The sequence below is a fragment of the Oncorhynchus gorbuscha genome, linkage group LG09, assembly GCF_021184085.1.
Source record: "Oncorhynchus gorbuscha isolate QuinsamMale2020 ecotype Even-year linkage group LG09, OgorEven_v1.0, whole genome shotgun sequence".
Lineage (NCBI taxonomy): Eukaryota > Metazoa > Chordata > Actinopteri > Salmoniformes > Salmonidae > Oncorhynchus > Oncorhynchus gorbuscha.
The window spans coordinates 65,478,568-65,503,476 of NC_060181.1; the positions used below are offsets into that span (position 1 = coordinate 65,478,568).

At 44.4% G+C, this 24,909-nt stretch overlaps 1 protein-coding gene across 3 annotated transcripts in view; it reads right to left on the bottom strand.

The window, feature by feature from the left end:
- Nucleotides 1-4,149: 4,149 nt before the first annotated feature.
- Nucleotides 4,150-24,909, bottom strand: part of LOC124043955 (NEDD8-conjugating enzyme UBE2F) — a 91,487-nt gene continuing 70,727 nt past the window's right edge. For all 3 annotated transcript variants that reach the window (XM_046363134.1, XM_046363137.1, XM_046363135.1), the window contains 2 exons: nucleotides 24,403-24,465; nucleotides 4,150-5,966 (listed from right to left, as the gene is read on the bottom strand). In XM_046363134.1, coding sequence (XP_046219090.1) covers nucleotides 5,916-5,966; nucleotides 24,403-24,465 — 114 coding nt within the window. In that variant the 3' untranslated portion in view covers nucleotides 4,150-5,915. The remainder of the gene's footprint in view (nucleotides 5,967-24,402; nucleotides 24,466-24,909) is intronic.

Below are 24,909 nucleotides of genomic sequence, written 5' to 3' on the forward strand. Positions count from 1 at the left end.
GTGGAGTGTGTGAGAGAGGTTGTCCAGTGGAGTGTGTGAGAGAGGTTGTCCAGTGGAGTGTGTGAGAGAGGTTGTCCAGTGTAGTGTGTGTGAGAGGTTGTCCAGTGGAGTGTGTGAGAGAGGTTGTCCAGTGGAGTGTGTGAGAGAGGTTGTCCAGTGGAGTGTGTGTATATATATGTGAGAGATGGCCAGTGGAGTGTGTGTGTGTATATATATGTGTGTGAGAGAGGTTGTCCAGTGGAGTGTGTGTGTATATATATGTGTGAGAGAGATGGCCAGTGGAGTGTGTGTGTATATATGTGTGAGAGAGGTTGTCCAGTGGAGTGTGTGTGTATATATGTGTGAGAGAGGTTGTCCAGTGGAGTGTGTGTGTATATATATGTGTGAGAGAGATGGCCAGTGGAGTGTGTGTGTGTATATATATGAGAGAGCTTGTCCAGTGGAGTGTGTGTGTATATATGTGTGAGAGATGGCCAGTGGAGTGTGTGTGTATATATATATATGTGAGAGAGATGGCCAGTGGAGTGTGTGTGTGTATATATGTGTGAGAGAGATGGCCAGTGGAGTGTGTGTGTGTATATATGTGTGTGAGAGAGATGGCCAGTGGAGTGTGTGAGAGAGGTTGTCCAGTGGAGTGTGTGTGTGTATATATATGAGAGAGCTTGTCCAGTGGAGTGTGTGTGTATATATGTGTGAGAGAGATGGCCAGTGGAGTGTGTGTGTATATATATATATGTGAGAGAGATGGCCAGTGGAGTGTGTGAGAGGTTGTCCAGTGGAATGTGTGTGTATATATGTGAGAGAGATGGCCAGTGGAGTGTGTGTGTATATGTGAGAGAGAGGTTGTCCAGTGGAGTGTGTGAGAGAGATGGCCAGTGGAGTGTGTTGAGAGATGGCCAGTGGAGTGTGTGAGAGAGATGGCCAGTGGAGTGTGTGAGAGAGATGGCCAGTGGAGTGTGTGAGAGAGATGGCCAGTGGAGTGTGTGAGAGGTTGTCCAGTGGAATGTGTGTGTATATATGTGAGAGAGATGGCCAGTGGAGTGTGTGTGTATATGTGAGAGAGAGGTTGTCCAGTGGAGTGTGTGTGAGAGATGGCCAGTGGAGTGTGTGTGTGAGAGAGAGAGGTGAGTGGAGGTGGTCCAGGCTGCTGACACTGACCGCCCTCTTTCTCAGGAGACTGACTCACTATCTGACAGCCTGGATTAACATTCTGCTAGGGTCATCATCATTTCAGCACAGAGTTAGTTAACACTAAACAGTAGTGTGTGCTTCCTAGTGAATACACCCCTGAGAACTCATGTGTAGCTTAATATGTCATTAACATTGTCGTACACAGGACAGTTATAACTAGTGGTGTTAGGGACTGTAGTTGATCCGTGATCCGTACGGGTCACCCTCCACGGTTTGGCACACATGTGAACCGCAGATCAATTGCAAAGTTTAACCATCATAATGTGAAACACTTTTACTGCCGCTTATACTTTTTAAAGTAATACTTCCCTAAATCTTGATGCAGAGTTGCAGTGAAAAGATAAAGACAAGACAGATGCTGTGTTTTACTCTGAAGCCTGAAGGTTTATTATTATTATTTTTAAAGCAGTTGTGTGTTCTGTTCACATGTACGGGGCATGTTGAATCCCAACGAATCAATCCTGGATGCTCGCGTTGCAAAAATCGAAGAAAAAAAGAGCAGTGACAGCCGTGGCTAGTGGGAGGAGCTGAAGAACTGGAAAAGCCTCCCGCTTCATTTAAGTCTCATGTATGGGAGCATTTTGGCTTCCTGTCAAATATGATGACAAGAAGAAGGGTGGTGGACAATACTATTACGGTGTGTAGGCCTACTGCAGCCATTGTGCCACAAGAAAGCCGTATGATCATGGATATACATGGAGCATGGCCACACATTTAAAGCGTTATCACCCTGGTGTGTCAGTGACGGGAGCCAACTCAGCCAAGAGACAACTTCTCACTGCGACATTTAAGCCCTTTGCTGCAGAATCCGACCGGACTACAGCCATCACCAAATCTATTGGGACGTTTATCACCGCAGACATGAGGCCATACTCTGTTGTGGAAAACAAAGGGTTTAAAAATATGGTGAAAGTGCTTGAGCCACGCTACGAAATCCCCTCGCGCACCCACTTCAGTATGAAGATCGTGCAAGACCTTTATGAACAGGAAAATATCAAAATTGTCGACGAATTATCCAAGGCATCCTCTGTTAGCCTCACCACAGATGGGTGGACCTCCAGGGCAACGGAAAGTTACGTGACTGTTCACTACACCACAGAGGAGTGGACCTCCAGGGCAACGGAAAGCTACGTGACTGTTCACTACACCACAGAGGAGTGGACCTCCAGGGCAACGGAAAGCTACGTGGCTGTTCACTACACCACAGAGGAGTGGACCTCCAGGGTAACGGAAAGCTACGTGACTGTTCACTACACCACAGAGGAGTGGACCTCCAGGGCAACGGAAAGCTACGTGACTGTTCACTACACCACAGAGGAGTGGACCTCCAGGGTAACGGAAAGCTACGTGACTGTTCACTACACCACAGAGGAGTGGACCTCCAGGGCAACGGAAAGCTACGTGACTGTTCACTACACCACAGAGGAGTGGACCTCCAGGGTAACTGAAAGCTACGTGACTGTTCACTACACCACAGAGGAGTGGACCTCCAGGGTAACGGAAAGCTAAGTGACTGTTCACTACACCACAGAGGAGTGGACTTCCAGGGCAACGGAAAATTATACGACTGTTCACTGCACCACAGAGGAGTGGACCTCCAGGGTAACGGAAAGCTACGTGACTGTTCACTACACCACAGAGGAGTGGACTTCCAGGGCAACGGAAAATTATACGACTGTTCACTGCACCACAGAGGAGTGGACCTCCAGGGTAACGGAAAGCTACGTGACTGTTCACTACACCACAGAGTGGACTTCCAGGGCAACGGAATATTATACGACTGTTCACTGCACCACAGAGGAGTGGACCTCCAGGGTAACGGAAAGCTACGTGACTGCTCACTAAACCAGAAGAGTGGGAGATGCGAAGTCCGGTGCTACAGACACACCCCCTCTACGAGTCACACAGGCACAAATCTGGCGCAGGTACTTCTCGGAGCAGTAGCAGAGTGGAAGCTAGAGAGGCACAATAGCAATATCCCAACCACTACAGATAATGCCAGAACCAAGTAAATGCAGTGATAGAAGCTGGACTGGGGCCACAGATAGCTTGCTTTGCACATGTGATCAATTTAGCATCTCAAATGGGAATCTCAGTGAACCAGATGGACCGCCTCCTTGGGAGGATCAGGAAGGTGGTTTCCTTCTTCCACCGAAGAACAACAGCCGCTCATGTGCTTAAGACCAAGCAGGAAATGCTACAGCTACTGACCCACGAGCTCGTACACCATGTCACAACAAGATAGCTCTCCAACATAAGTGGAATTCCATCTTGAGCAGCAGGCAGCTGTATACTCTGCACTGACAGACAAGACCTTGAACAAAAAAATAAAGACACCGTCTCCTTGTCTGATGATGTGAAAGTGGCAGAGGAGGTCCTCAAACCTCTCAAAACGGTTACAACCCTATTGAGCACTGAAACTGCACCGTCTGTGTCCATGATCCTACCTCTGAAAACAAGGATTCTACAATCCATGGCCCCAAGTAAGGAAGACCGCACCATTACTAGAGATGTCAAGGCTGCCATTACAGAATTTGAAGTTATAAGCTCAGGTCTGCTTTCTTTCTTTCCTTTTGATGATGTGGACACAGGCAATTCTTTTTCATTCACTATTGTTCAAAGGAAGGAGGTATCATGTCTCATATTGCACTTTAATTTAACAATTGAGTATTGAATATTTTATTTTAAGATTTTATTTAAACATTGAAAAGTTCCTTGCTTTAAGTCTTCTTTAAGTAATAAATGGATAGCAAAGTTATATTTGTCTCTTATTTTTTTGCTGATCGGAAAAATAATCCGCTCTGCAACCCAAAACCGTGAGTTTTGTGATCTGTTGCACCACTAGTTATAACATTGCAAAAAAACTTTCAATTAACATAGTTGCCAGCAATTACAATCCATGAATGTGTGATTAGGACATTGAATGTGGAAAGAAAGAAAAAACACAATGAGTAAATGTTTTTCCTTATTATATCCTCTTTAATATATCTTAAAAAATGGATATACAATCTGAGAAAGAAAAGGAGGATTTAAACTGAGGAACAGACAGACCCTCCCGAGCCCCACAGAGAATTAGGCTAGCTGGACCAGTAAAATAAGGAGTGTGGGGCTAGGAACCAGAGCATGCTAAAAACAAGTCACATGAACCCCTGTCCATTTGAACACACACACACACACACACACACACACACACACACACACACACACACACACACACACACACACACACACACACACACACACACACACACACACACACACACACACACACACACACACACACACACACACACCTCTAACATACCTACTGTAAAATACACCACCTCCTGGCCACATACATTTTGCCTCATGCAAACATGTGAATACAATTTTTTAATACAGTGATGACACTGAATCTAACGTTCCAATATGCACACATACAGGCACAAAGCCAGCCCAGGCAAAGCGAAGCAACAAACCCACACACTCAAAGATCTACATATCTCTCAGAAACACACACACACACACATTCAGACATGCATACAGAGGAGACCCCACTCACTTGCCTCAAAACAGAGAACTCTCATACACTACCTAGCAGAGAAGAGAGCCCTCGTATTCCCTCTACCTCCATGGGGGCAGAGGAGTATGCATGAGGGTGGTGGGGCCTAAGGGAGTGGAAGGAGAAACGTCAGGATGGAGGGATGGAGCAAGACAGACAGACTATCAGAGGCACAGTGCCCTCTACGCTTGGCTTCCCCAGAGGTCAGAAGAGCTGAGATAAGGTCAAGGTTCAGGTGTGGTGGTAGAACTTGTACTGTGGTACAGCTTGAGTCTTTTCCTAGGAGCTTGATCTGGACAGTGTTACATTGTGTCTGGGGCACCGGTAAATTGTGTTCCCCCTGTGGATGAGTGAACAGAACTGACAGGAAGTGGGCGTGTCTGAAGTGGTACCCTATTCCCTATGTAGTGCACTACTTCTGACCAGGGCCTATAGGGCTCTTGTGAAAAGTAGGGTAATATAAAGGGGTGCCATTTCAGACGTACGCTGAGTGAAGTGGACAACAGAATGGGGACTGACTGGGTCGGTGGCACTTGTCATTCACATGCTGTCTGATGAGGTGGGTGTGGGCGGGGGAGTGCAGGCCTTGAATGAGTGACATAACAGAGATGTTGTTTTTCCAGCTGTGTGTGTTTTTGTGTGGCTGGGTGGGTGTGCTTGCACAACCAAGTGCTGTGTGTTGTGAGTTACTAGTTGAGTGCGTTTGCTTTGCAATGTGTGTGAAGGGATTCTGTGTGTGTGTGTGTGTGTGCTCGTGTGCATTTTCTTTGCAACCAGACATGGCAGGCACTAGAACTGAGAAACACTAACAGAATCTTTCTCTTTGATTCGTCAATTCTTAAATAACAGCTAAGTGGATTGGTTAAATCCCGGGTCCTCACTGCCACATGCGCTCACTATTATTGGCTCAGACGCACAGAGAGGGCCCGTCATTGGACAATCCCTGCGGTGACGCAGCATGATTACTCTAGGCCACTCAGGGCAATTAAAGCATAATCCCTCAAACTTTTAAAAAACAATTTTTCTTGTAAATCTTTTTTTTTTTCAGCGTCATTGTATTGCAGTCAGGGCGTGTCAGCAATGTGCAGCGGTTGGTTGGTTGACGAGACGTTGGGGGGCGGGGTTCAGCTGCGCAGTCGAAGAAAGGGGGGGTTGCAGGCAGCCGGCGCAGCTGACGCAGTCATCATCTGGCATAGTGCTTGATGTAATCTTGAACCTTATTACGGAAATCCTCCTAGAACAAGACACACAAACAACATCAGTGAGCTTTTCTGGATCTACTGTATATCCTTGTTTCATTTTTTACAAACATCTTACCTCCAACTGCTCTGAAAATCTTTAGGCCAATATACAGTGTGTTCATCAGTTTAAATGACTGAGCGAGACATTCAATAACAATGCAGTAAGCTGCATCAGGGGTTGACGGCAGTGATACAGTGGGATGAAAACATTACCAACAAACCCTGCGCACTTCCTGTCAAGCAAAACATGATACGACCACTGAGGGCACGGCTACAGCAAGAGCTATGAAAACATTACCCGCAGAGCGTCCGTCCGGCCAGGGAATACGGTCCCCATTGCCAGACTGTGGAGATGGAGGTAGATACAGAGGGCCATGCTGCACGGCTAAAGCTCTGGCTCCGGGTAAACAGCCTCCAACAACAAGATGCCTGAGAGGAACCCAGGAGGGCTCAGGATTCCTCAATTAGCTCTGCTGGCCTGTTGTTGTGTACCCGGTACCAGGCTGTAAATAACCCCAGTCTACAGGGAGTCTGGAGGAACACAGTGAACAACCCATCTTTGCCTGTCTGTGACAACCTCTGTTTCCCCAGCCGGTGTACACACAGTATCTGGGCCTAATTGATCCTTCTGAATGGTATGGAACACTATAGTGCAGTACCTCCACTACAGAACTGGAGAGTTAAAGCCTGGGCCAGAGTGTGTGTGTGTGTGTGTGTGTGTGTGTGTGTGTGTGTGTGTGTGTGTGTGTGTGTGTGTGTGTGTGTGTGTGTGTGTGTGTGTGTGTGTGTGTGTGTGTGTGTGTGTGTGTGTGTGTGTGTGTGTGTGTGTGTGTGTGTGTGTGTGTGTGTGTGTGAGAGAGAGTGTGTGTACTCTGTGCGTGGAGTTTAAATGAAATAAAGTCTAATTAAATTAATTCCCATGAGCCTGTCTGGGGACAGTTAGATGATTGAGAGGAGAAATGGAGCCAGGTTGGCATGGCAGCGTACGTAGCGGCACAGGTGGCAGGAGCAGCTCAAGGCGATTGATATCCTTGGCTCTGTTTGTCTCTCCTGGGTCAGCTTGCCCCCTGCCCTTTTCCTTTTTCAGGGCCAGCTTTATTAAACCACAGCAGCTCAGGTCATGCACAGCACAGCACAATACAGAGAGAGCAACAACAAACGCATCCAACAAAAGCCTATTTTCTTCTCTTCTCATTAGTGGTCCAGGAATTGGGTTCGATTGGGAATTGATGAGGGTAGAAGGGGGCGGAGTCCACTAAAAGACTACACAGCCCTGGTATCAGGAAACAAGGCAAGTGAAATAAGTAACTAAACTCTCCTCCAATCTGCACAGGGACATCCCATTGACATCAACACATTATTTACCCATCAAGCTCCAGTTTCAAAGATGAACGTTTCCCAAGATAGGATTAAGTCCTTTGAGAATAAGCTCAGAATGAGGCTTGGTCAGGGCTGGAAAAGGCCAGAAGAGTCTCAGACAACAACATCAACCATGCCAACAACAACTTATGGAGATAAGTGCGAGACATAATGCTTTAAAATGGTGACGACTTAAGGACAATGTGTGTGGCCGACTTACAATTGACATTTTAGTCATTTAGCAGACGATCTTATCCAGAGAGACTTACAATTAGTACAAGACTTAGTTCCTAGCATGCAATCTAAAAGAGCCTGTGCCTGCTACTCAATAGCTTACTTTACCCTCAGGGAAAAACAATTAGCTCTACAGATCTCGCTCTCTGTCTGACATTGCATGAAAGCTTGTATGTAAATGGGGATGAATATCACAATCAGACGGCTGGTGAGTAACCTGCTTTTTGAGTCTTAATCCATCCTACTGGGTCTCTACAGTCCAGAGGGCAGATGAAAGCCAGAGAGCAGATGACCTGGGGGGTAGATTATGACGTTGATCTTCTGTGACACTCCAAGGACGTGGGGAGGACAGAGACAGACACTGATATGAAGGAGGAAAGCAGTGCGGAAACCAACCAAACAAAGCCTGTAGTTGAAGCAGACACTGACTGACGGACTAGCGTTAGCGGCCATCCATTAGTGAACTGAACCATGTAACCTTTCCTACTGAATTAGCTCACATCCTCCCAGCAGGCAGGTACACCAGTGTTCAAAACACCTCTTCTGTTCAAAACACCTCTTCAAGAGGTAAATGAATTAATGCAAATGGCTGTACTTCGCCTTGGGAGGAATGTGCTCCAGCTTTACAGTCAGGCTATAGCGACAGAGCAAAGAAAACATCACTACGTTAAAGAGCCCTCAGCACAGCTAGGCAGACAGAACAGACTTAGAACGAACAGTTAGAACAGGGAGCCCGGAACACTCCAAGCTCAGACCTTGGGGATTCAACTGCTACACCCCCCCCACACACACACACACTTTACATAACTCTGCAGCTTGCTAAATATTTTGGCAGCGAGCTGAGCGCAGCACAGAGCTTGAAATAGCCCCCCCTACGTAGTTCTGCGTATTAATCTGCCCCATTATAACAATCTGAAGAGTTTGTGGTCGTGTGGGCCTTACCTTTTTTCCCTGGCTAAAAGCGTTTTGATATACCTCTGTATGCAGAATGTTACAAAGAAACAGATATTTGGGGGGAGATTTATATTAGGCTATACTACGACATGACATAACACAACATAACAATGGAGATGAATGATGACATCCAGAACAGTTCTTTGACAAACAAGTCAATGTCCTCAAACAAATTCAAAAGTAAAAGTGCAGATATACTCAACCTAGTCCTGCAGATTTATAAACCATTTTCCTCAGGGAATAGGTCAAAACTACATACTGTCCCTTCCCTGCGACAGCGATTACAGGAAAAGAGACAAGTTGAATTCCTGTCAGATCGCATCAATGTCACTGTTTTGACTCCCAGGGACATGTCTATTACACACGACTGGCAGAGACGACATGCACTCTGAAACCCTCAGTCACTCTTTGGTTTGGCCATTGTGACGACCCTCCCACTCTGTCTGCCGTATTCTGTCTTTGTTCTTGTTTCCTTATTAGGATGCCGGTGGGCGGAGTTGAGAGGGTCGTCAGCTACATGGGAAACACCTGGGCCAGGTGTCTCCCAGGATAAATAGACCTCTTCCACATTCATGGAGGAGACTCTCTCCATGCAGACACCCTTTGTAGATTGTGTTGTGGTTCTTGGTGGCCTTTTGTTTGTTTGCTTTGGCACCTTTCATCACCCTGCATTATCACATTCATGCAAAACACTCACTTACACTACTGACTACTGATTACACACACCATTGTATATTATACTTAGTTGCTTTAGTTAATAAATATATATTTTGCTACTCCTTATCTCCACGTTGTCTCCCTTTGTTACGGGCTTTGAGCCGGTTCGTGACAAGTGGGGGCTCATCCGGGATTTGGACCCGGGACCTCTCTATAGAGTTTCTTCAGAGAAACTACGTTGTCTGGATGCTGAGGTCAAGTACATGCTGGAGAGTAAGATAGCAGAGCCTTCTTTCTCCAGTTGGGCTTCTCCCTGTATCTTGGTCAGTAAACCGGATGGAACAAACCGTTTTTGTACGGACTACCGTAAGGTAAACAGTGTCACAAAGCCAGATTCATTTCCTCTTCCTCGGATGGAGGACTGTGTTGATCAAGTCGGTGCAGCTAAGTTTGTGAGCAAATTTGACCTGTTAAAAGGCTATTGGCAGGTGCCACTGACGAGTAGGGCACGTGAAATCTCTGCCTTTATTACACCCTTTGGTCTGTACTCGTATTCAGTTATGAGTTTCGGTCTGCGCAATGCACCTGCCACTTTTCAGCGACTTATGAACAGGGTTGTCGCCGGTCTGACCGGGTGCGCTGTTTATTTGGACGATGTAGTGATCTATGCAGATACTTGGGAAGAACATCTGTCCCGTATTCAAGCCTTGTTCGAACGTCTGGCTGCGGGTCGCCTCACAATCAATCTGGCAAAATGTGAGTTTGCTCAGGCGACCGTTACATACCTTGGAAAAGTGGTTGGGCAGGGTGAAGTGCGTCCTGTTCGGGCTAAAGTGGTGGCTATTGATGCTTTTCCACCACCAACTACTAAAAAGGAACTGATGCGTTTCTTGGGCATGATTGGTTATTACCGTAGTTTTTGTAATAACTTCTCTACTGTGGTCGCTCCTTGACAGATATGCTGAAAGCTAAGGCTGTTTACGTTTGGTCTACTCGTTGTCAACACGCTTTTGAAGATTCAAAGAGGTTGCTTACCTCAACTCCAGTGCTGGCTGCTCTTCGCATGGATTTGTCATTTACCTTGCAGGTGGATGCTAGTCATGTGGGGGCAGGTGCAGTTTTGCTGCAAGCAGATGTGTCTGGGATTGAGAGGCCTGTTAGTTTCTTTTCTAAAAAGTTTAACGATTATCAGTTGAACTATTCGGTTATTGAAAAGGAAGCGCTAGCACTCATTTGGGCGCTACAACACTTCGAAGTGTATGTCGGGTCGGGGTAGTACCTATTGTGGTCTACACCGACCATAACCCCCTCACTTTTTGAGGTCCATGATGTGTCCAAACCAGAGGATAATGCGATGGTGTTTATTTTTACAATCATTCCATCTCGATGTGAGGCACATCCGGGGACTGAAAACGTGATTGCTGATGCGCTCTCTCGTGCGCCCTGTTCCTAATGTTTACGTGACTGACCATTGTTTCGTATTGTCATGTTCTCTCTGTCCTGTCTGCTCCCTCCTGGTCTTGTTTTCTTTCCTCTTAAATGTTGCTTCCTGTGCGAAGGTTGCTGAGGTCTGGGGAGGAGGTTGGCTGGGGCAAATTGTAAGTGTGAACACGTAAACCCTCATCAATTTGGGGCACAGAGGCTGTGTCAATTTGGAACTTGGAGGCTGGGATTTTGTTCCGGGGTCCTTGTTGGTCCCCGGTTTTATGGGGGAATGTGACGACCCTCCCACTCTGTCTGCCGTATTCTGTCTTTGTTCTTGTTTCCTTATTAGGATGCCGGTGGGCGGAGTTGAGAGGGTCGTCAGCTACATGGGAAACACCTGGGCCAGGTGTCTCCCAGGATAAATAGACCTCTTCCACATTCATGGAGGAGACTCTCTCCATGCAGACACCCTTTGTAGATTGTGTTGTGGTTCTTGGTGGCCTTTTGTTTGTTTGCTTTGGCACCTTTCATCACCCTGCATTATCACATTCATGCAAAACACTCACTTACACTACTGACTACTGATTACACACACCATTGTATATTATACTTAGTTGCTTTAGTTAATAAATATATATTTTGCTACTCCTTATCTCCACGTTGTCTCCCTTTGTTACGGGCTTTGAGCCGGTTCGTGACAAGTGGGGGCTCATCCGGGATTTGGACCCGGGACCTCTCTATAGAGTTTCTTCAGAGAAACTACGTTGTCTGGATGCTGAGGTCAAGTACATGCTGGAGAGTAAGATAGCAGAGCCTTCTTTCTCCAGTTGGGCTTCTCCCTGTATCTTGGTCAGTAAACCGGATGGAACAAACCGTTTTTGTACGGACTACCGTAAGGTAAACAGTGTCACAAAGCCAGATTCATTTCCTCTTCCTCGGATGGAGGACTGTGTTGATCAAGTCGGTGCAGCTAAGTTTGTGAGCAAATTTGACCTGTTAAAAGGCTATTGGCAGGTGCCACTGACGAGTAGGGCACGTGAAATCTCTGCCTTTATTACACCCTTTGGTCTGTACTCGTATTCAGTTATGAGTTTCGGTCTGCGCAATGCACCTGCCACTTTTCAGCGACTTATGAACAGGGTTGTCGCCGGTCTGACCGGGTGCGCTGTTTATTTGGACGATGTAGTGATCTATGCAGATACTTGGGAAGAACATCTGTCCCGTATTCAAGCCTTGTTCGAACGTCTGGCTGCGGGTCGCCTCACAATCAATCTGGCAAAATGTGAGTTTGCTCAGGCGACCGTTACATACCTTGGAAAAGTGGTTGGGCAGGGTGAAGTGCGTCCTGTTCGGGCTAAAGTGGTGGCTATTGATGCTTTTCCACCACCAACTACTAAAAAGGAACTGATGCGTTTCTTGGGCATGATTGGTTATTACCGTAGTTTTTGTAATAACTTCTCTACTGTGGTCGCTCCCTTGACAGATATGCTGAAAGCTAAGGCTGTTTACGTTTGGTCTACTCGTTGTCAACACGCTTTTGAAGATTCAAAGAGGTTGCTTACCTCAACTCCAGTGCTGGCTGCTCTTCGCATGGATTTGTCATTTACCTTGCAGATGGATGCTAGTCATGTGGGGGCAGGTGCAGTTTTGCTGCAAGCAGATGTGTCTGGGATTGAGAGGCCTGTTAGTTTCTTTTCTAAAAAGTTTAACGATTATCAGTTGAACTATTCGGTTATTGAAAAGGAAGCGCTAGCACTCATTTGGGCGCTACAACACTTCGAAGTGTATGTCGGGTCGGGGGTAGTACCTATTGTGGTCTACACCGACCATAACCCCCTCACTTTTTTGAGGTCCATGATGTGTCCAAACCAGAGGATAATGCGATGGTGTTTATTTTTACAATCATTCCATCTCGATGTGAGGCACATCCGGGGGACTGAAAACGTGATTGCTGATGCGCTCTCTCGTGCGCCCTGTTCCTAATGTTTACGTGACTGACCATTGTTTCGTATTGTCATGTTCTCTCTGTCCTGTCTGCTCCCTCCTGGTCTTGTTTTCTTTCCTCTTAAATGTTGCTTCCTGTGCGAAGGTTGCTGAGGTCTGGGGAGGAGGTTGGCTGGGGCAAATTGTAAGTGTGAACACGTAAACCCTCATCAATTTGGGGCACAGAGGCTGTGTCAATTTGGAACTTGGAGGCTGGGATTTTGTTCCGGGGTCCTTGTTGGTCCCCGGTTTTATGGGGGGGAATGTGACGACCCTCCCACTCTGTCTGCCGTATTCTGTCTTTGTTCTTGTTTCCTTATTAGGATGCCGGTGGGCGGAGTTGAGAGGGTCGTCAGCTACATGGGAAACACCTGGGCCAGGTGTCTCCCAGGATAAATAGACCTCTTCCACATTCATGGAGGAGACTCTCTCCATGCAGACACCCTTTGTAGATTGTGTTGTGGTTCTTGGTGGCCTTTTGTTTGTTTGCTTTGGCACCTTTCATCACCCTGCATTATCACATTCATGCAAAACACTGACTTACACTACTGACTACTGATTACACACACCATTGTATATTATACTTAGTTGCTTTAGTTAATAAATATATATTTTGCTACTCCTTATCTCCACGTTGTCTCCCTTTGTTACGGGCTTTGAGTCGGTTCGTGACACCATTCAGACGTTTTCAGAAACCAAACTGACCAATCAATGGCCTTCAGTAACCCTGTGACATGATTTGTAACACCAAACAAGGTTACTTCAGAACACAGGGCTGCATGGCTCCTCTCCTCCATGTCCTTTACATTTACATAGTCATTTATAGCAGACACTCTTATCCAGAGTGACTTACAGTTAGTGCATTCATCTAAAGATTGCTAGGTGGGGCAACCACAATGCTTAGACACTACTGTGTCGGGACAGCACCTAAAGTGCTAGACCAGCTGCACACATCACCACTGCTACAGGTAGGGTAGGAGCAGCAGTCTAGCTATGTAAAAGGCAATCACATCCCCTGAACACCAACTCAGCAGACGCTGTCAGGGTAGACCGCAGGGGTGGGAGGGCGGAAGGGGTGGAGTGGTAGAAAACGAGACCTCCTGATGGCACTCATCTCACACTCTATCACTTCGAATCCCCCTCTTCCTCTTTCCTCCCCATCAGGACTAGGGATAGAACATTTCAGAGCCCTCTGGCTCACCTGGTAACGTGATCAGTTTGTACCGATTCAGGTCAGATCACGTCAGGTAGAACTAGCGCTGAAGGTGGCCCACAGCCAGCAAGGTGTTACAAATACTAGATAGTCTAACAGAAGATCACACAGAGGCCAGATGAGCTAGTGATTTCAAATAATTATTGACAGAAAGAAAGTTGACAAAACTACAACATTTCCATACCGTCAAAGTTTTCACTTCACAAAACTGACACGGTCTATACTAAGCGCTAAAGATCACCATGGTTCAACCATCCAGAACCATGTCGAGCCAGACCCAGTCACGTGGATGCTGGTTTTTTTCACGTGCAAACAAACAGCCAGTTGATTGGCTATTGATCCAGTGTGAGACAGATTGTTAGCACAGTAAAGATACTGGTCCTGTGGTGGTTGGAGAGCCATAGATCTGCATTAGAATGCAGTCAGAAGACCACAGGGTCCCTCAAGAGATCATTATGCAAGGCCTTCGTTAAACCATCGGACTGGGGCTCATCAATGGTGCAGTATGGCTGACCATGCTAGAATACCTGAGTGACTAATCATATCAGTCAAGTTTGCTGTGGCCAACCTTAAATCTACCATTTTCTGTGGCATTGCAATAGTTAATGTGATGTCCAAAAGTATTTGGACAGTGACACATTTTTTGTTGTTTTGGCTCTGTACTCCAGCAATTTGAATTTAAATGATACAATTACTAGGTTGTAGTAGAGGTGATCAGCTTTAATTTGAGGGTATTGTCATCTACATCAGGATCAAAATACAGTACTTTTGTACATAGCCCCCCCCCCATTTTATGGAAATAAAAGTATTTGGACAAATTCAGGTATACAGGGTATTCGGGAAGTATTTAGACCCCTTGACTTTTTCCACGTTGTCACAATACAGCCTTATTCTAAAATGGATTAAATATTTTTTTTTTCATCAGCAATCTACACACAATACCCCATACTGTTGCAAATGTATATAAAAAAAATCACATTTAGATAAGTATTCAGACCCTTTACTCAGTACTTTGTTAAAGCGATTACAGCATTGAGTATTCTTGGGTATGGCGCTACAAGCTTGGCACACCTGTATTTGGGGACTTTCTCCCATTCTTCTCTGCAGATCCTCTTAAGCTATTTTCAGATCCTTCCAGAGATGTTCAATCGGGTTCAAGTTCAGGCTGGGCCACTTGAGGACATTCAAAAACTTAGGGTCTGTGTGTTTAGGGTCGTTGTCCTGTTGGAAGTTCAACCTTCGCCCCAGTCTGAGGTACTGAGCGCTCTGGAGCAGGTTTTCATCAAGGATCTCTCTGTACTTTGCTCTGTTCATCTTTCCTTCAATCATCACTAGTCTCCCAGTCCCTGCCACTGAAAAACATCCCCTCAGCATGATGCTGCCACCACCATGCTTCACCGTGTGGATGGTGCCAGGTTTTCTCCAGACGTGACACTTGGCATTCAGGTAAACGAGTTCAATCTTGGATTCATCAGACCAGAGAATCTTGTTTCTCATGGTCAGAGTTCTTTAGGTGCCTTTTGGAAAACTCCAAGTGGGCCACTGTTCCTAGGCCGTCGTTGAAAATAATAATTCGTTCTTAACTGACTTGCCTAGTTAAATAAAGGTAAAATAAAATAAAAATATAGAAAAGGTGTGTGCCTTTCTAAATCATGTCCAATCAATTGAAATTACCACAGGTGGACTCTAATCAAGTTGTAGAAACATTAAGGATGATCAATGGAAACAGGATGCACTTGAGCTCAATTTCGAATCTCATAGCAAAGGGTCTGAATACTTATTTTGAATACATTTGCAAAAATATCTAAAAAACGTTTTTTGCTTTGTCATTAAGGGGCATTGTGTGTAGATTGATGAAAATCAATTTTAGAATAAGGCTGTAACGTAACAAAATGTGGAAAAAGTCAAGGGGTTCGAATAGTTTCCGAATGCACTGTATGTGCATTAAAGTCATCAAAAGTTTAGTATTTGGTCCGATATACATAACACACAATGACTACATCAAGCTTGTGACTCTACAAGACTTGGAATCATTTGCAGTTTGTTTTGGTTGTATTTCAGATTATGTTGTGCCCATTTGAAATGAATGGTAGGTAATTACTGTTCCATTTTAGAGACACTTATTGAAAAAAAAAAAAAAAGTGTTTTAATCTGAACACTTCTACATTCATGTGGATGGTACCATTATTACGGATAATCCTGAATGAATCGTGAATAATGAGTGAGAAAGTTAGAGGCACAAAGATCATACCCCCAAGACATGGTAACCTTTTACAATAACAGGGGAGGTCAGCATTTTTGTGGGGGTATGATATTTATGCCTTTCCCACTCATCATGCATTCATGATTATCCGTAATGTTCAGAAACATATTTCCTTATTTACAATAAAAGTGACTAAAATAACACACTCCATTATTTGCCATTGGGCACAACAATCTGAAACACCTCAAATGGGGGGACTACGTACAAAAAGTGCTGTAATTTCTAAACCGTTATGGATGAAAATACCCTCAAATTAAAGCTGACAGACTGCACTTTAACCTCATATGGTATTATTTCAAATCCAAGGTGCTGGAGTACAGAGCCAAAACAACAAAATGTGCCATTGTCCAAATACATTTGGACCTCACAATGACATGTACCACAATGACATGACAAAGTATAAGTCCAATATGCTTTTGTGTTGCTGACAAAGACATAAGATAAGGTCAAGAAAGTCATCATGCCTGGCTAATCATCGGCCTCTTTAGTTTTAAGGTCAACAGTCAAATGGCAGCCCCGTGTGGGTTCAGTCTGTTCCGTTCTGGTATGTTCCATCTTCCACAGCACTACTGTATGCCCCCCCCCTAACCCCTCCCAGCTGACAATAGAATAACAACGCAGTCAGAGAGCATTGAGCACTGGGGGAGTTCCACTTTAAGCCTACTCTCTCTACGGTTGTTGCTGAACCAACAATAAAGCTGGAAAAAGGGCTGTTTCTCAGTAGGAGGTCAGATCCATTTGACTGGGTGGCTGTTTTTCCTACTGTGGGATAGGGATTCTGCAACACCACTGCTGCAACATGACTCCGTTACTATTAAAAGCCCTAGTTTCCTCTCAGAGAGAGAGAGGGAGGGAGAGAGAGAGTTTGAGGCCAAGCTTCCTGTGACGACACAGTCAGCTGGGAGACCGCTGCATCAGTATGGTGATTACATGGTCATTTAGCATCAGTATGCTATGTGGAGGACGTGTGAGCCGTGGTTTCCCAGTACCCTCTGACACACATCTCACAGTTCCCTCCGCACAAAGACTTGATGTTCAGTCGGCATGCCACAAAGCTACAGAGTCAGGGGAGACCAAGAAATTGGACACTCACGAATGCCACGGCCCTCACGTCGAGAACCACAAACTGTGGACGTCACACTTGGCAGGGGCTTGCGAGAGGCAGCTGGGACAACTACTGTGCATATCTGTGTTAGTGTGAGGGAGTATGCAGAGTACATGAACCCCTGCTCCTTTGCTTTAAGTTCCTTGGCGTCCACATCACTAAGAATTTAACATGGTCCACACACCCGCATAATCGTGAGGAGGGCATGACAGCGCCTCTTCCCCCTCAGGAGGCTGAACATATTTGTCATGTTCCCTTGGCTCTTCAAAAAGTTATACAGCTGCACCATCTCGACTGGCTGCATCACCGCTTGTTATGGCAAATGTACCGTCCTTGACCTCAGTGCTAGAGGGTGGTGCATACAGCCCATTACACCATTGGGGCCGAACTCACTGCCATTATGCTGCAATAGTTTGTGTCTGGGGTCTAGGGTCAGTCTTATGTCTGGAGTATTGCTCCGGTCTTATCCGGTGTCCTGTGTGAATTTAAGTATGCTCCCTCTAATTCTCTCGCTCTCTCTCTCCTCCCAGAGAACCTGAGCCCTGGGACCATGCCTCAGGACTACCTGGCCTGATGACTGCTGTCCCCAGACCACCTGGTCGCGCTGCTGCTCCAGTTTAAACTGTTCTGCCTGAGGCTATGGGACCCTGACCTGTTCACCGGACGTGCTACCTTGTTCTGGACCTGCTGTTTTCGACTCTCTCTCTCTACCGCACCTGCTGTCTCTAACGCTGAATGCTCGGCTATGAAAAGCCAACTGACATTTACTCTGGAGGTGCTGACCTGTTGCACACTCTACAACCACTGTAATAATAATAATAATTATTTGACCCTGTTGGTCACCTATGAACGTTTGGACAGCTTGGCCATGTACTGTTATAACCTCAACCCGGCACAGCCAGAAGACCGGCCACATCTCAGATCCTGGTTCCTCTCTAGGTTCCTGCCTTTCTAGTAGAGGTCGACCGATTATGATTTTTCAACGCCGAAACCGATTATTGGAGGACCAAAAAAGTCGATACCGATTAAATCGGACGATTTTGTATCTATTTATTTGTAATAATGACAATTACAACAATACTGAATGAACACTTATTTTAACTTAATAGAATACATCAATAAAATCAATTTAGCCTCAAGTAAATAATGAAACATGTTCAATTTGGTTTAAATAATGCAAAAACAAAGTGTTGGAGAAGAAAATAAAAGTGTAATATGTGCTATGTAAGAAAGCTAACGTTTCAGTTCCTTGCTCAGAACATGAGCACATATGAAAGTTGGTGGTTTTCAATATTCCCAGGTAAGAAGTTTTAGGTTGTAGTTATTATAGGAATTATAGGACTATTTCCCTCTATACCATTTGTATTTCATTAACATTTGACTATTGGATGTTCTTATAGGCACTTTAGTATTGCCAGTGTAACAGTATAGCTTCCGTCCCTCTCCTCGCTCCTCCCTAGGCTCGAACCAGCAACACAACGACAACAGCCACCATCGAAGCAGCGTTACCCATGCAGAGCAAGGGGAACAACTACTAGAAGGCTCAGAGCGACTGACGTTTGAAACTTTATAAGCACGCCAACTAGCTAGCCACTTCACTTCGTTTACACCTGCCTCATCTCGGGAGTTGATAGGCTTGAAGTCATAAACAGCGCAATGCTTGACGCACAACGAAGAGCTGCTGGCAAAACGCGTCTGTTTCTACCCATCACCGCTCAGTCAGATATATATGCTGCTGCTACTCTGTTCTTTATTTTTAATGTTATTATTATCCATCCTTGATGCATAGTCACTTTACACTTTATATAATATATATATATAATATATATATATATTATATATATATATTATATATAATATTTTATATTATATATATATATTTTATTTTATATAATTTATTTTTATTTTTGATAATATATCAGAAATGGCCAGAAACAAAGAACTCTCATCAGTCAATTCTTGTTCTGAGAAATTATGGCTATTCCATGCGAGAAATTGCCAAGAAACTGAAGATCTCGTACAACGCTGTGTACTACTCCCTTCACAGAACAGTGCAAACTGGCGCTAACCAGAATAGAAAGAGGACTGGGAGGCCCTGGTGCACAACAGGTGCACAAGTACATTAGAGTGTCTAGTTTGTGATACAGATGCCTCACAAGTCCGCAACTGACAGCTTCATTAAATAGTACCCGTAAAACACCATTCTCAACGTCAACAGTGAAGAGGCGACTCCGGGATGCTGGCCTTCTAGGCAGAGTTCCTCTGTCCAGTGTCTGTTCTTTAGCCCATCTTAATCTGTTCTTTTTATTGGCCAGTCTGGGATATGGCTTTTTCTTTGCAACTCTGCCTAGAAGGCCAGCATCCCGGAGTCGCCTCTTCACTGTTGACATTGACTGGTGTTTTGCTGGTACTATTTAATGTCAAAGTGGAATTATGTTTTTTGAGATTTTTACAAATTAAAAATTAAACTCTGAAATACAGTGCCCTGCGAAAGTATTCGGCCCCCTTGAACTTTGCGACCTTTTGCCACATTTCAGGCTTCAAACAAAGATATAAAACTATTTTTGTTGTGAAGAATCAACAACAAGTGGGACACAATCATGAAGTGGAATGACATTTATTGGATATTTCAAACTTTTTTAACAAATCAAAAACTGAAAATTTGGGCGTGCAAAATTATTCAGCCCCCTTAAGTTATTACTTTGTAGCGCCACCTTTTGCTGCGATTACTGCTGTACGTCGCTTGGGGTATGTCTCTATCAGTTTTGCACATCGAGAGACTGAAATTTTTTCCCATTCCTCCTTGCAAAACAGCTCGAGCTCAGTGAGGTTGGATGGAGAGCATTTGTGAACAGCAGTTTTCAGTTCTTTCCACAGATTCTCGATTGGATTCAGGTCTGGACTTTGACTTGGCCATTCTAACACCTGGATATGTTTATTTTTGAACCATTCCATTGTAGATTTTGCTTTATGTTTTGGATCATTGTCTTGTTGGAAGACAAATCTCCATCCCAGTCACAGGTCTTTTGCAGACTCCATCAGGTTTTCTTCCAGAATGGTCCTGTATTTGGCTCCATCCATCTTCCCATCAATTTTAACCATCTTCCCTGTCCCTGCTGAAGAAAAGCAGGCCCAAACCATGATGTTGCCACCACCATGTTTGACAGTGGGGATGGTGTGTTCAGGGTGATGAGCTGTGTTGCTTTTACGCCAAACATAAAGTTTCGCATTGTTGCCAAAAAGTTCAATTTTGGTTTCATCTGACCAGAGCACCTTCTTCCACATGCTTGGTGTGTCTCCCAGGTGGCTTGTGGCGAACTTTAAATGACACTTTTTATGGATATCTTTAAGAAATGACTTTCTTCTTGCCACTCTTCCATAAAGGCCAGATTTGTGCAATATACGACTGATTGTTGTCCTATGGACAGAGTCTCCCACCTCAGCTGTAGATCTCTGCAGTTCATCCAGAGTGGTCATGGGCCTCTTGGCTGCATCTCTGATCAGTCTTCTCCGTGTATGAGCTGAAAGTTTAGAGGGACGGCCAGATCTTGGTAGATTTGCAGTGGTCTGATACTCCTTCCATTTCAATATTACCGCTTGCACAGTGCTCCTTGGGATGTTTAAAGCTTGGGAAATCTTTTTGTATCCAATTCCGGCTTTAAACTTCTTCACAACAGTATCTCGGACCTGCCTGGTGTGTTCCTTGTTCTTCATGATGCTCTCTGCGCTTTTAACGGACCTCTGAGACTATCACAGTGCAGGTGCATTTATACGGAGACTTGATTACACACAGGTGGATTGTATTTATCATCATTAGTCATTTAGGTCAACATTGGATCATTCAGCGATCCTCACTGAACTTCTGGAGACAGTTTGCTGCACTGAAAGTAAAGGGGCTGAATAATTTTGTACGCCCAATTTTTCAGTTTTTGATTTGTTAAAGTTTGAAATATCCAATAAATGTCGTTCCACTTCATGATTGTGTCCCACTTGTTGATTCTTCACAAAAAAAAACAGTTTTATATCTTTATGTTTGAAGCCTGAAATGTGGCAAAAGGTCGCAAAGTTCAAGGGGGCCGAATACTTTCGCAAGGCACTGTATCTTGAATCAATAAGTATTCTACCCCTTTGTTATGGGAAGTCAAAAGTTCAGGAGTAGACATTTGCTTAACAAGTAGCATAATAAGTTGCATGGACTATGTGCAATAATAGCGTTCATCATGATTTTTGAATGACTACCTTTTCTGTACCCCACACACACAATTATCTGTAAGGTCGAGAAGTGAATTTCAAACAGATTCAACCACAAAGAGCAAGGATGTTTTCCAATGCCTCGCAAAAGGCAACATTTAAAAAAATAAAAAGGTAGATATTGAATATCCCTTTGAACATGGTGAAGTTATTAATTACACTTTGGATGGTGTATCAATCACCCAGTCACTACAAAGATAGGCATCCTTCCTAACTCAGTGGCTGGAGGGGAAGGAAACCTCTCAATGATTTCTCCATGAGGCCAATGGTGACTTTAAAACAGTTACAGAGTTATTAAACTGTGATAGGAGAAAACTGAGGATGAATCAACAAAAGAAGGAAGCTTGTACAGAGTAAAAATATTCCACAACATGCACCCTGTTTGCAATAAGGAACTAAAGTAATACTGCAAAAAATGTGGCGGAGCAAGTACATTTTTGGGGCAAATCCAATACAACACATTACTGAGTAGCGCACTCTATATTTTCAAGCATGGTGGTGGCTGAATCATGTTATGGGTTATGCGTGTAATCATTAAGGACTGGGGAGTTACAGGGGAAAACATGTACCTTTCAGCAGGACAATAACCTAAAACACATGGCCAAATATACACTGGAATTGTTTACCAATAGTGGCCTAGTTACTGTTTTGAGTTAAATCGGCTTGAAAATCTATGGCAAGATTTGAAAATGGCTGTCAATGCTCAACAACCAACTTGACAAGAATAATGCTAAAATATTTTACAATTCAGGAGTGCAAAGCTCTTAGGGACTTACCCAGAAAGACTGTCATCACTGCCAAAGGTGATTCTAACATGTACTAACTCAGGGGTGTGAATATTTATGTAAATGACCTATTTCTGTCATTATGGCGTATTGTGTGTAGATGGGTAAGTTTTTATTGATTTTGAATACATTTTTAAATCAGACTGTAATACTGAAAGCACTGTAGGTACAGTGATACTATTAAGGGGAACCTGTTACAATAGTATTAATGGCAACTTAACTAAAGGTGGTCTGACACAGTGCTTCCTAAACTGTGGGTTATACAATCAGGTCCCTATTGATTTTATTAAAATGTTTTTTGCCATGTTTTTTGACATTTGCCATGTCAAAATGCGTACAATTCCCAGAAATTAACGTAAAGACATCAACATTTTCTCTCAGCTCCACAGCAAAATGTATAGAATTGCAGGGAATTCGCATTAAAACAACAACATCCTCTCTTCGCTGCAAAGATGATATTTTTAACTTATTATTTGGTCTGTTGATGTTTTTTCACCGCTCAACCATTATGGTTGGTCTCGACTCAAAAGGCAGCTCAATTGTTGGGTCACGAAGCAAAAACGTTTGGGAACCACTGTTCTAACACAAGAGGACATCTTTCTCCCTTCCTTTTATTTTAACTCACCTTTGCAACAAAAAAACATCCCAGTGTAGTTAAAAGGCAGTGACATGTTTCCCTGAGTGTTTGGAAGCCCACTGTGTCCACTACGCTCTCTGTAATTGGTCGGAAAGGCTCCTATGAACAACAACCAGGCGTCTGCATACTAGGTTTAGTTTGCTCCTAGCAGAACTTGGCAAGGCAAAGTGAACGTCTGTGCCTCTCATAGTAACTAAAATACCCTTTGTTTGGAAAAAATAAATAAAGGTCCCTCGAAACGCCATAGCCAGTACACACTTCGTCAAAACTATAAATCTGTAATTATTATAAGGAAGAGGAAAAGGAGAAAAAGAAGGGAAGGGAGGAGAAGGGAAAGGAGAAGGATAAGAAGAAAGGAGGAAAAGGAGGAGTAAGAAGGAGAAAAGAAAAAGAAAGAAAAGAAAATGGAAGACGAAAAAGCAGAATGAAAAGGAGGACGGAAGGAAGAAGACTGAAGGAGAGATTACTAGAAGTTTTCCCTTTTACCTGTGGATTCATTGTCGTAGTAGAGAACACACAATTTTATGTGTGACTCAAAATTCTACAAAGATCCGGGGGAAAAAGACCTTGTGCATTTCAGGTAAAATAACAACCCAATGTTTATATCCCAGGACAAATTAGCTAGCAACAGCAAGCTAGCTAAATGTCCATGAATGTTTCATGTGTTACGACTTGTCCCCAAATGAATATAGTTGGTTCACAGTTCGTTTTGATATTTCATGTCCTGATCACGTCTGGTGTAGACGGACAAAATCAACAATGCGCGTGTGCCCGGTGAAATCAGCATGTTAGAAGGAACACGGCTCAGGACTGAAGAGACCAGAGGAAACCATCCATTGAAATCAATACTTCCTGTAGGTCTTGCCTCATCTCCTCTCCAACATTAGTTTGGCCTATTCTGTCCTTCACTTACTTTCTCTGGCCTCTTTTCCTCTGGTTTATGTTCCGCTAGCCCAGTCTGGGTTTTTGGACGGGGCTTGGGGTGTTGGTGTGTGAAACCAACCAGAGTGACCATAATAGACTCCACTCTACACAGGCGAAGAGAAGAGGGTGCGCTGAAGACTGTGCAGATATCGACCCGCTGCGAGTGGCAAACAGTAATGAGGCATCAGGCATGAACTTAAATGTAAACCATAGCCCTGCTGTTGACATACTAAGTTGCTCTTGCTCTCTGAAGTTTAGCATACACTGTCTGTCTGGGGACTGGGGAGTACTGCAAGCCCCAGCCGAGCACCACTTGGGAGGGAGAGGTCCCAGAGAGGTCTGTCTCCTGCCGGGCATGGATAGCCCAGGCAGAATGAGACATAGCGTGAATCACAAATGGCACCCAATTCTCTATATAGGGCACTACTTAGACACACAGTGAGACAGACTACACAGTACACAGTACCCAATGATTGTGAACAAAGTGGTCATTAGTGAGTTCTACAGAATAGCCCCACATTCCACTTCTAGAGCTTTCAGACCTTCTAAACACGTCCTACTTACTGCTGCCCATGTAAGGTCATGGACAGGACATAGGGAAGATGACCTCCCTCCAGGTGGGCTGGTTGGTGTCGTTACCTTATCGCGCAGATGATGCTCGGCCGCGTCGATGTTCAATGGGTCATCGAAGTTCAGTAGATCCTGAATGAAATGAAAGAGAAAATGAGCTTGAGTCAGCAAAAGTTGACTAAAAACAGTTTAAGATAAACTAAAACCCGCTAACCCAGATGAAAACAACAAACGTAACAGTATCAGACAACATAATATAATAATAATATATGCCATTTAGCAGACGCTTTTATCAGACAAGTCATGTGTGCATACATTCTACGACCCGGGATAACAGCCACTGCTCTACCAACTGAGCTACAGAAGGACCACAACATGTGCCTGACTAACAGCCACTGGCAGTATGCAATGTCACCCTGGATTTAAATGAAAAGACAAAGTAGTGTAATTAGCCGGTTGCCGTAGAGACGGCGTGCGTGGCGGGCGAGGCGTGGTGTGTTATTAAGGAGATAAAAATGGCGGCTAGGCCTGTGTGTAGAGCGCCTCACTTCCTGATTAAGAGCTAAGCCTCAGGGC